Source organism: Tinamus guttatus, unplaced genomic scaffold, assembly GCF_059628265.1.
Source record: "Tinamus guttatus ecotype Peru unplaced genomic scaffold, ASM5962826v1 Tinamus_guttatus_pri_ptg000922l, whole genome shotgun sequence".
NCBI lineage: Eukaryota > Metazoa > Chordata > Aves > Tinamiformes > Tinamidae > Tinamus > Tinamus guttatus.
In genome coordinates, this window is record NW_028289456.1 from 294,712 (window position 1) to 316,713 (window position 22,002).

Below are 22,002 nucleotides of genomic sequence, written 5' to 3' on the forward strand. Positions count from 1 at the left end.
CCCTTCTTTGGCTTCACTGCTGCCTTGTAAATGTGCAGTGGGACCATCCACTGCACACAGGCAGGCCACAGCGTTGATGCTCCTGATTCTAGCTCACACCACGTCTTTTCCACTTTCCCATCCTTCCTCTCACTCTTTTCCATCAATAAACTGCTCATGAATAGTAAACACAGACGCCTCCTCTTCCTTTCTTCTTACAAGACTCTTTCAGCCTCTCCACACACCGAGGCAGGACTCCCAAGGCCAGCGGGGAGGCCGAGCCAACGGGAGAAAAGGGGCCTGTGCTCCTTGTCTCTGCCTCCAACAAGACAGTCACCGCAAGACCCTAACAGCACAAACACACCCAAGGGTACACATCCCCTCAGAGCAGGACAACGATGTCTTCCGCACCACTACCAACAGCCCTCCCAAGAAAATACACACCAACAGCCATGCGGCAATCCACATGCCCTGCCAGCACACCACACAACACCCTCCCTTCACACAAAAAGCCCTTGTACACACTACGGTCACTATGAACACCGCTCCGACCCAAACGCTCACTGCCTCCACATGCCGCACATGCGTGTCCACATGTGCGGTCATATGCTGGACCAACACCACTACTTCCCAGGAAATATTCTCAGCGAACACCGAGGAAAGGCAGGCCGCGGGCAACACAAAGAAAGAAGAAAGCGGCCAACGCACCTCCTTTCCTCAGCTAGGGCTGCTGCCATCGGCCTCAGGGCCTCCACTCCTGAAAAACAGGGAACTCGCTAACGCCACTCAGCTAAAGGCGCCACCGCGACCCGCTCTACCAAGGGCATCTTCCTTATACAAAACACAGTCAAACAACGGCCTGCACAAAGCAGCTCACACCACAAAGCAGCTCCACTCTTCCTCTTTCTCTTCCTCCACAACAAGTCTTCTCCAATTGCTTTGCAGACTCCCGTACGCAATGCAGGCACACCTATGATCTCAAGAAGCAAGGAGGGAAGACTATGGAACATTGAGCATCAGGAACAGCATTCTCAGGGACCCCAAAGAGAGAAAAGCAGGTCCCATCTCAACAAGGACAACACGCTTACAAAGCACTCGGGCATGCCCAGTTGCTGGAGCCCCTGTCCTCCACACTTCTAGCTGCATGTCAACACGGCAAGAAACTCTCGCATCTAGAGCCCAAGTCTCCATGTCCTCTTGCTCTTCTCTTGTGCAATAACCAGTTGCAACCCTGACCCTTCCAACACCGCTCACAGCACTGTTCTCGCCCTGTACCCTCTCCACAGGCCACCCCCGCAAAAGCCCTAACCCTGCCTGACACTCTGGCGCTACCTCTGCCTCTCAAAGCACTCAGCATCTCTCCCAAATATCCACAGCACTCCCAAAGAACTCACGAAGGACTGGTGCCAGCTGAACACCACGCTATAAAAGTGAGGAAAGGAGAACCCCAGCCACCGACCACCAGCACCCTCCTGACACAAGGGCGAACTAAATCTTCCAAACTCAAAAAGAGACCTAGCTCGCAAAACACACTTCTCTTCCCAAAACCCTGCCTCCACTCCTTCTATTGCGCATGCACAGTGCGCACCGCCACACCACAGCAATACACACGCAGCCAGCTTTCTAATTACTGGCACCGCGCACGCAGCACAATCGGCGAGCCACCAGGGGAGCCAACCTCACCGCTATTGCGAGCCCTAGACCAAACCCTGCGTAGCTCACGGCAAGGCAGGCAAAGTCATCCAAGGGGCCAGGGCGGGCGTCCAACACTCCTGCCAATGCCACAACAGCCTCCCTGCTCACACACAAAACGGAGGACACTACTCATAATGCAGCCGCTAACCACACCACACAACCACCATACAAGGAGCTCACTGCTCACACCCGGCCTCACCTACACTTTGACAGTGGTGTCCCCGTTCGCCTGACATGCGCATTCCACTAAAATCCACCCAGCTTCAGAGGCGACCTTGAAAGAGACTGCGGCACCATAATGGGCACCTCTGCAAGGGGAGGAAATGAAAAGAGAGCTTTGCGGGAAGGAAAACCAACACTAACTTGATGACTTGGCAGGGTCGCGCCTTCAGGATGAGCCGCATGCTCAATGCTGTCACGTGCAAAGAGCGTCTCATCGCCCCGGGGGCTCTGGGACCAGCATAAAAGGCAGCACAATGCTGCGCTCCCTCACACACTTCTCCTCACACCTTCGCCTCCTCCGGCAACAAGGTGAGTCTCAACAACCGACCCCTTCTTCCCACAACAGCCTTCTCTTCCCACACACGCTGACGGGACATACTCCCTCCTCCAATCTACTGCCCCTCGCTCGCTCTCTTCTCACATTGCCGCCAAACTGCGCCAATCTCTTGCAGGGACAAACACCTTTCCCTCACACTGCTCGGGAGCTGTGTGCTCTCCCTCAAGCTGCCCTCTGCCTTCAATGCACCAACTCCCTCACTGCCTCCTTCCCCATCCTCACCCACACAATCTCCCTCCACCTCTGCTCACACACACCCACAGCAAAGCAGCTCTAGAGCTACTGCGCACACTCCTTCCTCCACCTGCCCCACGCAACAAGTACCCACACCTGGGGACTCTTTCTGGGGACGCTCTCCTCTACAGCCACCAGCATCTCTGCTGCCTCCTCTCACCCCTGCTCCCCACAACAGGGGCACAGGCCCACAACACCCTCCGCCTCCTCACACCCGCCTCCTCACATCTTCTCAACCCCCGCTCTTCCAGGGCCCTCTCCACAACACACCCATGGCCTGCAACGACCTCTGCCGCCCCTGCGGACCCACCCCGCTGGCTAACAGCTGCAACGAGCCCTGTGTCAGGCAGTGCGAGGACTCCCGCGTGGTCATCCAGCCTCCCGCTGTTCTCGTCACCCTGCCCGGACCCATCCTCAGCTCCTTCCCCCAGAGCACCGCTGTCGGATCCTCCTCCTCTGCCGCTGTGGGTGCAAACCTTAGCGCTCAGGGAGTCCCCATCAACAATGGTGGCTTCGGCTTTGGCTATGGCTATGGCGCCGGCTATGGCGCCGGCTTTGGAGGTCTTGGAGGCTTCGCCCGTGGAAGAGGCTGCTACCCCTGCTAAGGACCCTCCCCGCGAACCCTGACCACAGACAACAACGTCCTGCAAGACACTCAACCCTCTGAGGATGCAGCTCCACAACACTGGCTCCGCTTGGGCTCTGTGTCCATGCCTCTGTCTCTCCAGCAAGGGAGGAAGCAAGTGCATGGCCAAGGGGCACAGCCTCACCTCTTGACAACGGGGAGGCCAAAGGAGCGCCTGCTCTTCTCCCACTTCTTCCATGGCATCACCCCTTCTTTGGCTTCACTGCTGCCTTGTAAATGTGCAGTGGGACCATCCACTGCACACAGGCAGGCCACAGCGTTGATGCTCTGAATTCTAGCTCACACCACCTCTTTTCCACTTTCCCATCCTTCCTCTCACTCTTTTCCATCAATAAACTGCTCATGAATAGTAAACACAGACGCCTCCTCTTCCTTTCTTCTTACAAGACTCTTTCAGCCTCTCCACACACCGAGGCAGGACTCCCAAGGCCAGCGGGGAGGCTGAGCCAACGGGAGAAAAGGGGCCTGTGCTCCTTGTCTCTGCCTCCAACAAGACAGTCACCACAAGACCCTAACAGCACAAACACACCCAAGGGTACACATCCCCTCAGAGCAGGACAACGATGTCTTCCACACCACTACCAACAGCCCTCCCAAGAAAATACACACCAACAGCCATGCGGCAATCCACATGCCCTGCCAGCACACCACACAACACCCTCCCTTCACACAAAAAGCCCTTCTACACACTACGGCCACTACGAACACCGCTCCGACCCAAACGCTCACTGCCTCCACATGCCGCACATGCGTGTCCACATGTGCGGCCATATGCTGGACCAACACCACTACTTCCCAGGAAATATTCTCAGCGAACACCGAGGAAAGGCAGGCCGCGGGCAACACAAAGAAAGAAGAAAGCGGCCAACGCACCTCCTTTCCTCAGCTAGGGCTGCTGCCATCGGCCTCAGGGCCTCCACTCCTGAAAAACAGGGAACTCGCTAACGCCACTCAGCTAAAGGCGCCACCGCGACCCGCTCTACCAAGGGCATCTTCCTTATACAAAACACAGTCAAACAACGGCCTGCACAAAGCAGCTCACACCACAAAGCAGCTCCACTCTTCCTCTTTCTCTTCCTCCACAACAAGTCTTCTCCAATTGCTTTGCAGACTCCCGTCTGCAACGCAGGCACACCTATGCTCTCAAGAAGCAAGGAGGGAAGACTATGGAACATTGAGCATCAGGAACAGCATTCTCAGGGACCCCAAAGAGAGAAAAGCAGGTCCCATCTCAACAAGGACAACACGCTCACAAAGCACTCGGGCATGCCCAGTTGCTGGAGCCCCTGTCCTCCACACTTCTAGCTGCATGTCAACACGGCAAGAAACTCTCGCATCTAGAGCCCAAGTCTCCATGTCCTTTTGCTCTTCTCTTGTGCAATAACCAGTTGCAACCCTGACCCTTCCAACACCGCTCACAGCACTGTTCTCGCCCTGTACCCTCTCCACAGGCCACCCCCGCAAAAGCCCTAACCCTGCCTGACACTCTGGCGCTACCTCTGCCTCTCAAAGCACTCAGCATCTCTCCCAAACATCCACAGCTCTCCCAAAGAACTCACGAAGGACTGGTGCCAGCTGAACACCACGCTATAAAAGTGAGGAAAGGAGAACCCCAGCCACCGACCACCAGCACCCTCCTGACACAAGGGCGAACTAAATCTTCCAAACTCAAAAAGAGACCTAGCTCGCAAAACACACTTCTCTTCCCAAAACCCTGCCTCCACTCCTTCTATTGCGCATGCACAGTGCGCACCGCCACACCACAGCAATACACACGCAGCCAGCTTTCTAATTACTGGCACCGCGCACGCAGCACAATCGGCGAGCCACCAGGGGAGCCAACCTCACCGCTATTGCGAGCCCTAGACCAAACCCTGCGTAGCTCACGGCAAGGCAGGCAAAGTCATCCAAGGGGCCAGGGCGGGTGTCCAACACTCCTGCCAATGCCACAACAGCCTCCCTGCTCACACACAAAACGGAGGACACTACTCATAATGCAGTCGCTAACCACACCACACAACCACCATACAAGGAGCTCACTGCTCACACCCGGCCTCACCTACACTTTGACAGTGGTGTCCCCGTTCGCCTGACATGCGCATTCCACTAAAATCCACCCAGCTTCAGAGGCGACCTTGAAAGAGACCGCGGCACCATAATGGGCACCTCTGCAAGGGGAGGAAATGAAAAGAGAGCTTTGCGGGAAGGAAAACCAACACTAACTTGATGACTTGGCAGGGTCGCGCCTTCAGGATGAGCCGCATGCTCAATGCTGTCACGTGCAAAGAGCGTCTCATCGCCCCGGGGGCTCTGGGACCAGCATAAAAGGCAGCACAATGCTGCGCTCCCTCACACACTTCTCCTCACACCTTCGCCTCCTCCGGCAACAAGGTGAGTCTCAACAACCGACCCCTTCTTCCCACAACGGCCTTCTCTTCCCACACACGCTGACGGGACATACTCCCTCCTCCAATCTACTGCCCCTCGCTCGCTCTCTTCTCACATTGCCGCCAAACTGCGCCAATCTCTTGCAGGGACAAACACCTTTCCCTCACACTGCTCGGGAGCTGTGTGCTCTCCCTCAAGCTGCCCTCTGCCTTCAATGCACCAACTCCCTCACTGCCTCCTTCCCCATCCTCACCCACACAATCTCCCTCCACCTCTGCTCACACACACCCACAGCAAAGCAGCTCTAGAGCTACTGCGCACACTCCTTCCTCCACCTGCCCCACGCAACAAGTACCCACACCTGGGGACTCTTTCTGGGGACGCTCTCCTCTACAGCCACCAGCATCTCTGCTGCCTCCTCTCACCCCTGCTCCCCACAACAGGGGCACAGGCCCACAACACCCTCCGCCTCCTCACACCCGCCTCCTCACATCTTCTCAACCCCCGCTCTTCCAGGGCCCTCTCCACAACACACCCATGGCCTGCAACGACCTCTGCCGCCCCTGCGGACCCACCCCGCTGGCTAACAGCTGCAACGAGCCCTGTGTCAGGCAGTGCGAGGACTCCCGCGTGGTCATCCAGCCTCCCGCTGTTCTCGTCACCCTGCCCGGACCCATCCTCAGCTCCTTCCCCCAGAGCACCGCTGTCGGATCCTCCTCCTCTGCTGCTGTGGGTGCAAACCTTAGCGCTCAGGGAGTCCCCATCAACAATGGTGGCTTCGGCTTTGGCTATGGCTATGGCGCCGGCTTTGGAGGTCTTGGAGGCTTCGCCCGTGGAAGAGGCTGCTACCCCTGCTAAGGACCCTCCCCACGAACCCTGACCACAGACAACAACGTCCTGCAAGGCACTCAACCCTCTGAGGATGCAGCTCCACAACACTGGCTCCGCTTGGGCTCTGTGTCCATGCCTCTGTCTCTCCAGCAAGGGAGGAAGCAAGTGCATGGCCAAGGGGCACAGCCTCACCTCTTGACAACGGGGAGGCCAAAGGAGCGCCTGCTCTTCTCCCACTTCTTCCATGGCGTCACCCCTTCTTTGGCTTCACTGCTGCCTTGTAAATGTGCAGTGGGACCATCCACTGCACACAGGCAGGCCACAGCGTTGATGCTCTGAATTCTAGCTCACACCACCTCTTTTCCACTTTCCCATCCTTCCTCTCACTCTTTTCCATCAATAAACTGCTCATGAATAGTAAACACAGACGCCTCCTCTTCCTTTCTTCTTACAAGACTCTTTCAGCCTCTCCACACACCGAGGCAGGACTCCCAAGGCCAGCGGGGAGGCTGAGCCAACGGGAGAAAAGGGGCCTGTGCTCCTTGTCTCTGCCTCCAACAAGACAGTCACCGCAAGACCCTAACAGCACAAACACACCCAAGGGTACACATCCCCTCAGAGCAGGACAACGATGTCTTCCACACCACTACCAACAGCCCTCCCAAGAAAATACACACCAACAGCCATGCGGCAATCCACATGCCCTGCCAGCACACCACACAACACCCTCCCTTCACACAAAAAGCCCTTGTACACACTACGGTCACTACGAACACCGCTCCGACCCAAACGCTCACTGCCTCCACATGCCGCACATGCGTGTCCACATGTTGGTCCAGCATGCCATATGCTGGACCAACACCACTACTTCCCAGGAAATATTCTCAGCGAACACCGAGGAAAGGCAGGCCGCGGGCAACACAAAGAAAGAAGAAAGCGGCCAACGCACCTCCTTTCCTCAGCTAGGGCTGCTGCCATCGGCCTCAGGGCCTCCACTCCTGAAAAACAGGGAACTCGCTAACACCACTCAGCTAAAGGCGCCACCGCGACCCGCTCTACCAAGGGCATCTTCCTTATACAAAACACAGTCAAACAACGGCCTGCACAAAGCAGCTCACACCACAAAGCAGCTCCACTCTTCCTCTTTCTCTTCCTCCACAACAAGTCTTCTCCAATTGCTTTGCAGACTCCCGTCTGCAACGCAGGCACACCTATGCTCTCAAGAAGCAAGGAGGGAAGACTATGGAACATTGAGCATCAGGAACAGCATTCTCAGGGACCCCAAAGAGAGAAAAGCAGGTCCCATCTCAACAAGGACAACACGCTTACAAAGCACTCGGGCATGCCCAGTTGCTGGAGCCCCTGTCCTCCACACTTCTAGCTGCATGTCAACACGGCAAGAAACTCTCGCATCTAGAGCCCAAGTCTCCATGTCCTCTTGCTCTTCTCTTGTGCAATAACCAGTTGCAACCCTGACCCTTCCAACACCGCTCACAGCACTGTTCTCGCCCTGTACCCTCTCCACAGGCCACCCCCGCAAAAGCCCTAACCCTGCCTGACACTCTGGCGCTACCTCTGCCTCTCAAAGCACTCAGCATCTCTCCCAAATATCCACAGCACTCCCAAAGAACTCACGAAGGACTGGTGCCAGCTGAACACCACGCTATAAAAGTGAGGAAAGGAGAACCCCAGCCACCGACCACCAGCACCCTCCTGACACAAGGGCGAACTAAATCTTCCAAACTCAAAAAGAGACCTAGCTCGCAAAACACACTTCTCTTCCCAAAACCCTGCCTCCACTCCTTCTATTGCGCATGCACAGTGCGCACCGCCACACCACAGCAATACACACGCAGCCAGCTTTCTAATTACTGGCACCGCGCACGCAGCACAATCGGCGAGCCACCAGGGGAGCCAACCTCACCGCTATTGCGAGCCCTAGACCAAACCCTGCGTAGCTCACGGCAAGGCAGGCAAAGTCATCCAAGGGGCCAGGGCGGGTGTCCAACACTCCTGCCAATGCCACAACAGCCTCCCTGCTCACACACAAAACGGAGGACACTACTCATAATGCAGCCGCTAACCACACCACACAACCACCATACAAGGAGCTCACTGCTCACACCCGGCCTCACCTACACTTTGACAGTGGTGTCCCCGTTCGCCTGACATGCGCATTCCACTAAAATCCACCCAGCTTCAGAGGCGACCTTGAAAGAGACCGCGGCACCATAATGGGCACCTCTGCAAGGGGAGGAAATGAAAAGAGAGCTTTGCGGGAAGGAAAACCAACACTAACTTGATGACTTGGCAGGGTCGCGCCTTCAGGATGAGCCGCATGCTCAATGCTGTCACGTGCAAAGAGCGTCTCATCGCCCCGGGGGCTCTGGGACCAGCATAAAAGGCAGCACAACGCTGCGCTCCCTCACACACTTCTCCTCACACCTTCGCCTCCTCCGGCAGAGGTGAGTCTCAACAACTGACCCCTTCTTCCCACAACGGCCTTCTCTTCCCACACACGCTGACGGGACATACTCCCTCCTCCAATCTACTGCCCCTCGCTCGCTCTCTTCTCACATTGCCGCCAAACTGCGCCAATCTCTTGCAGGGACAAACACCTTTCCCTCACACTGCTCGGGAGCTGTGTGCTCTCCCTCAAGCTGCCCTCTGCCTTCAATGCACCAACTCCCTCACTGCCTCCTTCCCCATCCTCACCCACACAATCTCCCTCCACCTCTGCTCACACACACCCACAGCAAAGCAGCTCTAGAGCTACTGCGCACACTCCTTCCTCCACCTGCCCCACGCAACAAGTACCCACACCTGGGGACTCTTTCTGGGGACGCTCTCCTCTACAGCCACCAGCATCTCTGCTGCCTCCTCTCACCCCTGCTCCCCACAACAGGGGCACAGGCCCACAACACCCTCCGCCTCCTCACACCCGCCTCCTCACATCTTCTCAACCCCCGCTCTTCCAGGGCCCTCTCCACAACACACCCATGGCCTGCAACGACCTCTGCCGCCCCTGCGGACCCACCCCGCTGGCTAACAGCTGCAACGAGCCCTGTGTCAGGCAGTGCGAGGACTCCCGCGTGGTCATCCAGCCTCCCGCTGTTCTCGTCACCCTGCCCGGACCCATCCTCAGCTCCTTCCCCCAGAGTACCGCTGTCGGATCCTCCTCCTCTGCCGCTGTGGGTGCAAACCTTAGCGCTCAGGGAGTCCCCATCAACAATGGTGGCTTCGGCTTTGGCTATGGCTATGGCGCCGGCTATGGCGCCGGCTTTGGAGGTCTTGGAGGCTTCGCCCGTGGAAGAGGCTGCTACCCCTGCTAAGGACCCTCCCCGCGAACCCTGACCACAGACAACAACGTCCTGCAAGACACTCAACCCTCTGAGGATGCAGCTCCACAACACTGGCTCCGCTTGGGCTCTGTGTCCATGCCTCTGTCTCTCCAGCAAGGGAGGAAGCAAGTGCATGGCCAAGGGGCACAGCCTCACCTCTTGACAACGGGGAGGCCAAAGGAGCGCCTGCTCTTCTCCCACTTCTTCCATGGCGTCACCCCTTCTTTGGCTTCACTGCTGCCTTGTAAATGTGCAGTGGGACCATCCACTGCACACAGGCAGGCCACAGCGTTGATGCTCTGAATTCTAGCTCACACCACCTCTTTTCCACTTTCCCATCCTTCCTCTCACTCTTTTCCATCAATAAACTGCTCATGAATAGTAAACACAGACGCCTCCTCTTCCTTTCTTCTTACAAGACTCTTTCAGCCTCTCCACACACCGAGGCAGGACTCCCAAGGCCAGCGGGGAGGCCGAGCCAACGGGAGAAAAGGGGCCTGTGCTCCTTGTCTCTGCCTCCAACAAGACAGTCACCGCAAGACCCTAACAGCACAAACACACCCAAGGGTACACATCCCCTCAGAGCAGGACAACGATGTCTTCCACACCACTACCAACAGCCCTCCCAAGAAAATACACACCAACAGCCATGCGGCAATCCACATGCCCTGCCAGCACACCACACAACACCCTCCCTTCACACAAAAAGCCCTTCTACACACTACGGCCACTACGAACACCGCTCCGACCCAAACGCTCACTGCCTCCACATGCCGCACATGCGTGTCCACATGTGCGGCCATATGCTGGACCAACACCACTACTTCCCAGGAAATATTCTCAGCGAACACCGAGGAAAGGCAGGCCGCGGGCAACACAAAGAAAGAAGAAAGCGGCCAACGCACCTCCTTTCCTCAGCTAGGGCTGCTGCCATCGGCCTCAGGGCCTCCACTCCTGAAAAACAGGGAACTCGCTAACGCCACTCAGCTAAAGGCGCCACCGCGACCCGCTCTACCAAGGGCATCTTCCTTATACAAAACACAGTCAAACAACGGCCTGCACAAAGCAGCTCACACCACAAAGCAGCTCCACTCTTCCTCTTTCTCTTCCTCCACAACAAGTCTTCTCCAACTGCTTTGCAGACTCCCGTCTGCAACGCAGGCACACCTATGCTCTCAAGAAGCAAGGAGGGAAGACTATGGAACATTGAGCATCAGGAACAGCATTCTCAGGGACCCCAAAGAGAGAAAAGCAGGTCCCATCTCAACAAGGACAACACGCTCACAAAGCACTCGGGCATGCCCAGTTGCTGGAGCCCCTGTCCTCCACACTTCTAGCTGCATGTCAACACGGCAAGAAACTCTCGCATCTAGAGCCCAAGTCTCCATGTCCTCTTGCTCTTCTCTTGTGCAATAACCAGTTGCAACCCTGACCCTTCCAACACCGCTCACAGCACTGTTCTCGCCCTGTACCCTCTCCACAGGCCACCCCCGCAAAAGCCCTAACCCTGCCTGACACTCTGGCGCTACCTCTGCCTCTCAAAGCACTCAGCATCTCTCCCAAACATCCACAGCTCTCCCAAATAACTCATGAAGGACTGGTGCCAGCTGAACACCACGCTATAAAAGTGAGGAAAGGAGAACCCCAGCCACCGACCACCAGCACCCTCCTGACACAAGGGCGAACTAAATCTTCCAAACTCAAAAAGAGACCTAGCTCGCAAAACACACTTCTCTTCCCAAAACCCTGCTTCCACTCCTTCTATTGCGCATGCACAGTGCGCACCGCCACACCACAGCAATACACACGCAGCCAGCTTTCTAATTACTGGCACCGCGCACGCAGCACAATCGGCGAGCCACCAGGGGAGCCAACCTCACCGCTATTGCGAGCCCTAGACCAAACCCTGCGTAGCTCACGGCAAGGCAGGCAAAGTCATCCAAGGGGCCAGGGCGGGCGTCCAACACTCCTGCCAATGCCACAACAGCCTCCCTGCTCACACACAAAACGGAGGACACTACTCATAATGCAGCCGCTAACCACACCACACAACCACCATACAAGGAGCTCACTGCTCACACCCGGCCTCACCTACACTTTGACAGTGGTGTCCCCGTTCGCCTGACATGCGCATTCCACTAAAATCCACCCAGCTTCAGAGGCGACCTTGAAAGAGACCGCGGCACCATAATGGGCACCTCTGCAAGGGGAGGAAATGAAAAGAGAGCTTTGCGGGAAGGAAAACCAACACTAACTTGATGACTTGGCAGGGTCGCGCCTTCAGGATGAGCCGCATGCTCAATGCTGTCACGTGCAAAGAGCGTCTCATCGCCCCGGGGGCTCTGGGACCAGCATAAAAGGCAGCACAATGCTGCGCTCCCTCACACACTTCTCCTCACACCTTCGCCTCCTCCGGCAACAAGGTGAGTCTCAACAACCGACCCCTTCTTCCCACAACGGCCTTCTCTTCCCACACACGCTGACGGGACATACTCCCTCCTCCAATCTACTGCCCCTCGCTCGCTCTCTTCTCACATTGCCGCCAAACTGCGCCAATCTCTTGCAGGGACAAACACCTTTCCCTCACACTGCTCGGGAGCTGTGTGCTCTCCCTCAAGCTGCCCTCTGCCTTCAATGCACCAACTCCCTCACTGCCTCCTTCCCCATCCTCACCCACACAATCTCCCTCCACCTCTGCTCACACACACCCACAGCAAAGCAGCTCTAGAGCTACTGCGCACACTCCTTCCTCCACCTGCCCCACGCAACAAGTACCCACACCTGGGGACTCTTTCTGGGGACGCTCTCCTCTACAGCCACCAGCATCTCTGCTGCCTCCTCTCACCCCTGCTCCCCACAACAGGGGCACAGGCCCACAACACCCTCCGCCTCCTCACACCCGCCTCCTCACATCTTGTCAACCCCCGCTCTTCCAGGGCCCTCTCCACAACACACCCATGGCCTGCAACGACCTCTGCCGCCCCTGCGGACCCACCCCGCTGGCTAACAGCTGCAACGAGCCCTGTGTCAGGCAGTGCGAGGACTCCCGCGTGGTCATCCAGCCTCCCGCTGTTCTCGTCACCCTGCCCGGACCCATCCTCAGCTCCTTCCCCCAGAGCACCGCTGTCGGATCCTCCTCCTCTGCCGCTGTGGGTGCAAACCTTAGCGCTCAGGGAGTCCCCATCAACAATGGTGGCTTCGGCTTTGGCTATGGCTATGGCGCCGGCTATGGCGCCGGCTTTGGAGGTCTTGGATGCTTCGCCCGTGGAAGAGGCTGCTACCCCTGCTAAGGACCCTCCCCGCGAACCCTGACCACAGACAACAACGTCCTGCAAGACACTCAACCCTCTGAGGATGCAGCTCCACAACACTGGCTCCGCTTGGGCTCTGTGTCCATGCCTCTGTCTCTCCAGCAAGGGAGGAAGCAAGTGCATGGCCAAGGGGCACAGCCTCACCTCTTGACAACGGGGAGGCCAAAGGAGCGCCTGCTCTTCTCCCACTTCTTCCATGGCATCACCCCTTCTTTGGCTTCACTGCTGCCTTGTAAATGTGCAGTGGGACCATCCACTGCACACAGGCAGGCCACAGCGTTGATGCTCTGAATTCTAGCTCACACCACCTCTTTTCCACTTTCCCATCCTTCCTCTCACTCTTTTCCATCAATAAACTGCTCATGAATAGTAAACACAGACGCCTCCTCTTCCTTTCTTCTTACAAGACTCTTTCAGCCTCTCCACACACCGAGGCAGGACTCCCAAGGCCAGCGGGGAGGCCGAGCCAACGGGAGAAAAGGGGCCTGTGCTCCTTGTCTCTGCCTCCAACAAGACAGTCACCGCAAGACCCTAACAGCACAAACACACCCAAGGGTACACATCCCCTCAGAGCAGGACAACGATGTCTTCCACACCACTACCAACAGCCCTCCCAAGAAAATACACACCAACAGCCATGCGGCAATCCACATGCCCTGCCAGCACACCACACAACACCCTCCCTTCACACAAAAAGCCCTTCTACACACTACGGCCACTACGAACACCGCTCCGACCCAAACGCTCACTGCCTCCACATGCCGCACATGCGTGTTCACATGTGCGGCCATATGCTGGACCAACACCACTACTTCCCAGGAAATATTCTCAGCGAACGCCGAGGAAAGACAGGCCGCGGGCAACACAAAGAAAGAAGAAAGCGGCCAACGCACCTCCTTTCCTCAGCTAGGGCTGCTGCCATCGGCCTCAGGGCCTCCACTCCTGAAAAACAGGGAACTCGCTAACGCCACTCAGCTAAAGGCGCCACCGCGACCCGCTCTACCAAGGGCATCTTCCTTATACAAAACACAGTCAAACAACGGCCTGCACAAAGCAGCTCACACCACAAAGCAGCTCCACTCTTCCTCTTTCTCTTCCTCCACAACAAGTCTTCTCCAATTGCTTTGCAGACTCCCGTCTGCAACGCAGGCACACCTATGCTCTCAAGAAGCAAGGAGGGAAGACTATGGAACATTGAGCATCAGGAACAGCATTCTCAGGGACCCCAAAGAGAGAAAAGCAGGTCCCATCTCAACAAGGACAACACGCTCACAAAGCACTCGGGCATGCCCAGTTGCTGGAGCCCCTGTCCTCCACACTTCTAGCTGCATGTCAACACGGCAAGAAACTCTCGCATCTAAAGCCCAAGTCTCCATGTCCTCTTGCTCTTCTCTTGTGCAATAACCAGTTGCAACCCTGACCCTTCCAACACCGCTCACAGCACTGTTCTCGCCCTGTACCCTCTCCACAGGCCACCCCCGCAAAAGCCCTAACCCTGCCTGACACTCTGGCGCTACCTCTGCCTCTCAAAGCACTCAGCATCTCTCCCAAACATCCACAGCTCTCCCAAAGAACTCATGAAGGACTGGTGCCAGCTGAACACCACGCTATAAAAGTGAGGAAAGGAGAACCCCAGCCACCGACCACCAGCACCCTCCTGACACAAGGGCGAACTAAATCTTCCAAACTCAAAAAGAGACCTAGCTCGCAAAACACACTTCTCTTCCCAAAACCCTGCCTCCACTCCTTCTATTGCGCATGCACAGTGCGCACCGCCACACCACAGCAATACACACGCAGCCAGCTTTCTAATTACTGGCACCGCGCACGCAGCACAATCGGCGAGCCACCAGGGGAGCCAACCTCACCGCTATTGCGAGCCCTAGACCAAACCCTGCGTAGCTCACGGCAAGGCAGGCAAAGTCATCCAAGGGGCCAGGGCGGGCGTCCAACACTCCTGCCAATGCCACAACAGCCTCCCTGCTCACACACAAAACGGAGGACACTACTCATAATGCAGCCGCTAACCACACCACACAACCACCATACAAGGAGCTCACTGCTCACACCCGGCCTCACCTACACTTTGACAGTGGTGTCCCCGTTCGCCTGACATGCGCATTCCACTAAAATCCACCCAGCTTCAGAGGCGACCTTGAAAGAGACCGCGGCACCATAATGGGCACCTCTGCAAGGGGAGGAAATGAAAAGAGAGCTTTGCGGGAAGGAAAACCAACACTAACTTGATGACTTGGCAGGGTCGCGCCTTCAGGATGAGCCGCATGCTCAGTGCTGTCACGTGCAAAGAGCGTCTCATCGCCCCGGGGGCTCTGGGACCAGCATAAAAGGCAGCACAATGCTGCGCTCCCTCACACACTTCTCCTCACACCTTCGCCTCCTCCGGCAACAAGGTGAGTCTCAACAACCGACCCCTTCTTCCCACAACGGCCTTCTCTTCCCACACACGCTGACGGGACATACTCCCTCCTCCAATCTACTGCCCCTCGCTCGCTCTCTTCTCACATTGCCGCCAAACTGCGCCAATCTCTTGCAGGGACAAACACCTTTCCCTCACACTGCTCGGGAGCTGTGTGCTCTCCCTCAAGCTGCCCTCTGCCTTCAATGCACCAACTCCCTCACTGCCTCCTTCCCCATCCTCACCCACACAATCTCCCTCCACCTCTGCTCACACACACCCACAGCAAAGCAGCTCTAGAGCTACTGCGCACACTCCTTCCTCCACCTGCCCCACGCAACAAGTACCCACACCTGGGGACTCTTTCTGGGGACGCTCTCCTCTACAGCCACCAGCATCTCTGCTGCCTCCTCTCACCCCTGCTCCCCACAACAGGGGCACAGGCCCACAACACCCTCCGCCTCCTCACACCCGCCTCCTCACATCTTCTCAACCCCCGCTCTTCCAGGGCCCTCTCCACAACACACCCATGGCCTGCAACGACCTCTGCCGCCCCTGCGGACCCACCCCGCTGGCTAACAGCTGCAACGAGCCCTGTGTCAGGCAGTGCGAGGACTCCCGCGTGGTCATCCAGCCTCCCGCTGTTCTCGTCACCCTGCCCGGACCCATCCTCAGCTCCTTCCCCCAGAGCACCGCTGTCGGATCCTCCTCCTCTGCCGCTGTGGGTGCAAACCTTAGCGCTCAGGGAGTCCCCATCAACAATGGTGGCTTCGGCTTTGGCTATGGCTATGGCGCCGGCTATGGCGCCGGCTTTGGAGGTCTTGGAGGCTTCGCCCGTGGAAGAGGCTGCTACCCCTGCTAAGGACCCTCCCCACGAACCCTGACCACAGACAACAACGTCCTGCAAGACACTCAACCCTCTGAGGATGCAGCTCCACAACACTGGCTCCGCTTGGGCTCTGTGTCCATGCCTCTGTCTCTCCAGCAAGGGAGGAAGCAAGTGCATGGCCAAGGGGCACAGCCTCACCTCTTGACAACGGGGAGGCCAAAGGAGCACCTGCTCTTCTCCCACTTCTTCCATGGCATCACCCCTTCTTTGGCTTCACTGCTGCCTTGTAAATGTGCAGTGGGACCATCCACTGCACACAGGCAGGCCACAGTGTTGATGCTCTGAATTCTAGCTCACACCACCTCTTTTCCACTTTCCCATCCTTCCTCTCACTCTTTTCCATCAATAAACTGCTCATGAATAGTAAACACAGACGCCTCCTCTTCCTTTCTTCTTACAAGACTCTTTCAGCCTCTCCACACACCGAGGCAGGACTCCCAAGGCCAGCAGGGAGGCCGAGCCAACGGGAGAAAAGGGGCCTGTGCTCCTTCTTGTCTCTGCCTCCAACAAGACAGTCACCGCAAGACCCTAACAGCACAAACACACCCAAGGGTACACATCCCCTCAGAGCAGGACAACGATGTCTTCCACACCACTACCAACAGCCCTCCCAAGAAAATACACACCAACAGCCATGCGGCAATCCACATGCCCTGCCAGCACACCACACAACACCCTCCCTTCACACAAAAAGCCCTTCTACACACTATGGCCACTACGAACACCGCTCCGACCCAAACGCTCACTGCCTCCACATGCCGCACATGCGTGTCCACATGTGCGGCCATATGCTGGACCAACACCACTACTTCCCAGGAAATATTCTCAGCGAACACCGAGGAAAGGCAGGCCGCGGGCAACACAAAGAAAGAAGAAAGCGGCCAACGCACCTCCTTTCCTCAGCTAGGGCTGCTGCCATCGGCCTCAGGGCCTCCACTCCTGAAAAACAGGGAACTCGCTAACACCACTCAGCTAAAGGCGCCACCGCGACCCGCTCTACCAAGGGCATCTTCCTTATACAAAACACAGTCAAACAATGGCCTGCACAAAGCAGCTCACACCACAAAGCAGCTCCACTCTTCCTCTTTCTCTTCCTCCACAACAAGTCTTCTCCAATTGCTTTGCAGACTCCCGTCTGCAACGCAGGCACACCTATGCTCTCAAGAAGCAAGGAGGGAAGACTATGGAACATTGAGCATCAGGAACAGCATTCTCAGGGACCCCAAAGAGAGAAAAGCAGGTCCCATCTCAACAAGGACAACACGCTCACAAAGCACTCAGGCATGCCCAGTTGCTGGAGCCCCTGTCCTCCACACTTCTAGCTGCATGTCAACACGGCAAGAAACTCTCGCATCTAGAGCCCAAGTCTCCATGTCCTCTTGCTCTTCTCTTGTGCAATAACCAGTTGCAACCCTGACCCTTCCAACACCGCTCACAGCACTGTTCTCGCCCTGTACCCTCTCCACAGGCCACCCCCGCAAAAGCCCTAACCCTGCCTGACACTCTGGCGCTACCTCTGCCTCTCAAAGCACTCAGCATCTCTCCCAAACATCCACAGCTCTCCCAAAGAACTCATGAAGGACTGGTGCCAGCTGAACACCACGCTATAAAAGTGAGGAAAGGAGAACCCCAGCCACCGACCACCAGCACCCTCCTGACACAAGGGCGAACTAAATCTTCCAAACTCAAAAAGAGACCTAGCTCGCAAAACACACTTCTCTTCCCAAAACCCTGCTTCCACTCCTTCTATTGCGCATGCACAGTGCGCACCGCCACACCACAGCAATACACACGCAGCCAGCTTTCTAATTACTGGCACCGCGCACGCAGCACAATCGGCGAGCCACCAGGGGAGCCAACCTCACCGCTATTGCGAGCCCTAGACCAAACCCTGCGTAGCTCACGGCAAGGCAGGCAAAGTCATCCAAGGGGCCAGGGCGGGCGTCCAACACTCCTGCCAATGCCACAACAGCCTCCCTGCTCACACACAAAACGGAGGACACTACTCATAATGCAGCCGCTAACCACACCACACAACCACCATACAAGGAGCTCACTGCTCACACCCGGCCTCACCTACACTTTGACAGTGGTGTCCCCGTTCGCCTGACATGCGCATTCCACTAAAATCCACCCAGCTTCAGAGGCGACCTTGAAAGAGACCGCGGCACCATAATGGGCACCTCTGCAAGGGGAGGAAATGAAAAGAGAGCTTTGCGGGAAGGAAAACCAACACTAACTTGATGACTTGGCAGGGTCGCGCCTTCAGGATGAGCCGCATGCTCAATGCTGTCACGTGCAAAGAGCGTCTCATCGCCCCGGGGGCTCTGGGACCAGCATAAAAGGCAGCACAATGCTGCGCTCCCTCACACACTTCTCCTCACACCTTCGCCTCCTCCGGCAACAAGGTGAGTCTCAACAACCGACCCCTTCTTCCCACAACGGCCTTCTCTTCCCACACACGCTGACGGGACATACTCCCTCCTCCAATCTACTGCCCCTCGCTCGCTCTCTTCTCACATTGCCGCCAAACTGCACCAATCTCTTGCAGGGACAAACACCTTTCCCTCACACTGCTCGGGAGCTGTGTGCTCTCCCTCAAGCTGCCCTCTGCCTTCAATGCACCAACTCCCTCACTGCCTCCTTCCCCATCCTCACCCACACAATCTCCCTCCACCTCTGCTCACACACACCCACAGCAAAGCAGCTCTAGAGCTACTGCGCACACTCCTTCCTCCACCTGCCCCACGCAACAAGTACCCACACCTGGGGACTCTTTCTGGGGACGCTCTCCTCTACAGCCACCAGCATCTCTGCTGCCTCCTCTCACCCCTGCTCCCCACAACAGGGGCACAGGCCCACAACACCCTCCGCCTCCTCACACCCGCCTCCTCACATCTTGTCAACCCCCGCTCTTCCAGGGCCCTCTCCACAACACACCCATGGCCTGCAACGACCTCTGCCGCCCCTGCGGACCCACCCCGCTGGCTAACAGCTGCAACGAGCCCTGTGTCAGGCAGTGCGAGGACTCCCGCGTGGTCATCCAGCCTCCCGCTGTTCTCGTCACCCTGCCCGGACCCATCCTCAGCTCCTTCCCCCAGAGCACCGCTGTCGGATCCTCCTCCTCTGCCGCTGTGGGTGCAAACCTTAGCGCTCAGGGAGTCCCCATCAACAATGGTGGCTTCGGCTTTGGCTATGGCTATGGCGCCGGCTATGGCGCCGGCTTTGGAGGTCTTGGATGCTTCGCCCGTGGAAGAGGCTGCTACCCCTGCTAAGGACCCTCCCCGCGAACCCTGACCACAGACAACAACGTCCTGCAAGACACTCAACCCTCTGAGGATGCAGCTCCACAACACTGGCTCCGCTTGGGCTCTGTGTCCATGCCTCTGTCTCTCCAGCAAGGGAGGAAGCAAGTGCATGGCCAAGGGGCACAGCCTCACCTCTTGACAACGGGGAGGCCAAAGGAGCGCCTGCTCTTCTCCCACTTCTTCCATGGCATCACCCCTTCTTTGGCTTCACTGCTGCCTTGTAAATGTGCAGTGGGACCATCCACTGCACACAGGCAGGCCACAGCGTTGATGCTCTGAATTCTAGCTCACACCACCTCTTTTCCACTTTCCCATCCTTCCTCTCACTCTTTTCCATCAATAAACTGCTCATGAATAGTAAACACAGACGCCTCCTCTTCCTTTCTTCTTACAAGACTCTTTCAGCCTCTCCACACACCGAGGCAGGACTCCCAAGGCCAGCGGGGAGGCCGAGCCAACGGGAGAAAAGGGGCCTGTGCTCCTTCTTGTCTCTGCCTCCAACAAGACAGTCACCGCAAGACCCTAACAGCACAAACACACCCAAGGGTACACATCCCCTCAGAGCAGGACAACGATGTCTTCCACACCACTACCAACAGCCCTCCCAAGAAAATACACACCAACAGCCATGCGGCAATCCACATGCCCTGCCAGCACACCACACAACACCCTCCCTTCACACAAAAAGCCCTTCTACACACTATGGCCACTACGAACACCGCTCCGACCCAAACGCTCACTGCCTCCACATGCCGCACATGCGTGTCCACATGTGCGGCCATATGCTGGACCAACACCACTACTTCCCAGGAAATATTCTCAGCGAACACCGAGGAAAGGCAGGCCGCGGGCAACACAAAGAAAGAAGAAAGCGGCCAACGCACCTCCTTTCCTCAGCTAGGGCTGCTGCCATCGGCCTCAGGGCCTCCACTCCTGAAAAACAGGGAACTCGCTAACGCCACTCAGCTAAAGGCGCCACCGCGACCCGCTCTACCAAGGGCATCTTCCTTATACAAAACACAATCAAACAATGGCCTGCACAAAGCAGCTCACACCACAAAGCAGCTCCACTCTTCCTCTTTCTCTTCCTCCACAACAAGTCTTCTCCAATTGCTTTGCAGACTCCCGTCTGCAACGCAGGCACACCTATGCTCTCAAGAAGCAAGGAGGGAAGACTATGGAACATTGAGCATCAGGAACAGCATTCTCAGGGACCCCAAAGAGAGAAAAGCAGGTCCCATCTCAACAAGGACAACACGCTCACAAAGCACTCGGGCATGCCCAGTTGCTGGAGCCCCTGTCCTCCACACTTCTAGCTGCATGTCAACACGGCAAGAAACTCTCGCATCTAGAGCCCAAGTCTCCATGTCCTCTTGCTCTTCTCTTGTGCAATAACCAGTTGCAACCCTGACCCTTCCAACACCGCTCACAGCACTGTTCTCGCCCTGTACCCTCTCCACAGGCCACCCCCGCAAAAGCCCTAACCCTGCCTGACACTCTGGCGCTACCTCTGCCTCTCAAAGCACTCAGCATCTCTCCCAAACATCCACAGCTCTCCCAAATAACTCATGAAGGACTGGTGCCAGCTGAACACCACGCTATAAAAGTGAGGAAAGGAGAACCCCAGCCACCGACCACCAGCACCCTCCTGACACAAGGGCGAACTAAATCTTCCAAACTCAAAAAGAGACCTAGCTCGCAAAACACACTTCTCTTCCCAAAACCCTGCTTCCACTCCTTCTATTGCGCATGCACAGTGCGCACCGCCACACCACAGCAATACACACGCAGCCAGCTTTCTAATTACTGGCACCGCGCACGCAGCACAATCGGCGAGCCACCAGGGGAGCCAACCTCACCGCTATTGCGAGCCCTAGACCAAACCCTGCGTAGCTCACGGCAAGGCAGGCAAAGTCATCCAAGGGGCCAGGGCGGGCGTCCAACACTCCTGCCAATGCCACAACAGCCTCCCTGCTCACACACAAAACGGAGGACACTACTCATAATGCAGCCGCTAACCACACCACACAACCACCATACAAGGAGCTCACTGCTCACACCCGGCCTCACCTACACTTTGACAGTGGTGTCCCCGTTCGCCTGACATGCGCATTCCACTAAAATCCACCCAGCTTCAGAGGCGACCTTGAAAGAGACCGCGGCACCATAATGGGCACCTCTGCAAGGGGAGGAAATGAAAAGAGAGCTTTGCGGGAAGGAAAACCAACACTAACTTGATGACTTGGCAGGGTCGCGCCTTCAGGATGAGCCGCATGCTCAATGCTGTCACGTGCAAAGAGCGTCTCATCGCCCCGGGGGCTCTGGGACCAGCATAAAAGGCAGCACAATGCTGCGCTCCCTCACACACTTCTCCTCACACCTTCGCCTCCTCCGGCAACAAGGTG

The 22,002-nt window shown here is 56.8% G+C and overlaps 6 protein-coding genes across 6 annotated transcripts; all 6 read left to right on the forward strand.

Moving 5' to 3' along the window:
* Positions 1-2,739: 2,739 nt before the first annotated feature.
* LOC148591208 (feather beta keratin-like) lies at positions 2,740-3,072 on the forward strand. Its single transcript, XM_088538021.1, has one exon. The coding sequence runs from the start codon at positions 2,740-2,742 to the stop codon at positions 3,070-3,072; it is 333 nt and encodes a 110-aa protein (XP_088394147.1).
* Positions 3,073-6,020: 2,948 nt separating this feature from the next.
* LOC148591209 (feather beta keratin-like) lies at positions 6,021-6,359 on the forward strand. The gene has a single exon (XM_088538019.1). The coding sequence runs from the start codon at positions 6,039-6,041 to the stop codon at positions 6,357-6,359; it is 321 nt and encodes a 106-aa protein (XP_088394145.1). The 5' UTR covers positions 6,021-6,038.
* A 2,972-nt stretch (positions 6,360-9,331) lies between these two features.
* LOC148591210 (feather beta keratin-like) lies at positions 9,332-9,664 on the forward strand. Its single transcript, XM_088538022.1, has one exon. The coding sequence runs from the start codon at positions 9,332-9,334 to the stop codon at positions 9,662-9,664; it is 333 nt and encodes a 110-aa protein (XP_088394148.1).
* Positions 9,665-12,630: 2,966 nt separating this feature from the next.
* Positions 12,631-12,963, forward strand: LOC148591211 (feather keratin 1-like). Its single transcript, XM_088538058.1, has one exon. It carries the CDS (start codon positions 12,631-12,633, stop codon positions 12,961-12,963), a length of 333 nt encoding a protein of 110 aa, XP_088394184.1.
* A 2,966-nt stretch (positions 12,964-15,929) lies between these two features.
* Positions 15,930-16,262, forward strand: LOC148591212 (feather beta keratin-like). The gene has a single exon (XM_088538020.1). The coding sequence runs from the start codon at positions 15,930-15,932 to the stop codon at positions 16,260-16,262; it is 333 nt and encodes a 110-aa protein (XP_088394146.1).
* Positions 16,263-19,231: 2,969 nt separating this feature from the next.
* Positions 19,232-19,564, forward strand: LOC148591213 (feather keratin 1-like). Its single transcript, XM_088538059.1, has one exon. It carries the CDS (start codon positions 19,232-19,234, stop codon positions 19,562-19,564), a length of 333 nt encoding a protein of 110 aa, XP_088394185.1.
* Positions 19,565-22,002: the final 2,438 nt, after the last annotated feature.

Excerpts from the sequence above, each read along its gene's own strand:
- LOC148591210 (XM_088538022.1), top strand. The coding sequence starts at position 9,332 with ATGGCCTGCAACGACCTCTGCCGCCCCTGCGGACCCACCCCGCTGGCT.
- LOC148591213 (XM_088538059.1), top strand. The coding sequence starts at position 19,232 with ATGGCCTGCAACGACCTCTGCCGCCCCTGCGGACCCACCCCGCTGGCT.
- LOC148591212 (XM_088538020.1), top strand. The coding sequence starts at position 15,930 with ATGGCCTGCAACGACCTCTGCCGCCCCTGCGGACCCACCCCGCTGGCT.
- LOC148591208 (XM_088538021.1), top strand. The coding sequence starts at position 2,740 with ATGGCCTGCAACGACCTCTGCCGCCCCTGCGGACCCACCCCGCTGGCT.
- LOC148591211 (XM_088538058.1), top strand. The coding sequence starts at position 12,631 with ATGGCCTGCAACGACCTCTGCCGCCCCTGCGGACCCACCCCGCTGGCT.
- LOC148591209 (XM_088538019.1), top strand. The coding sequence starts at position 6,039 with ATGGCCTGCAACGACCTCTGCCGCCCCTGCGGACCCACCCCGCTGGCT.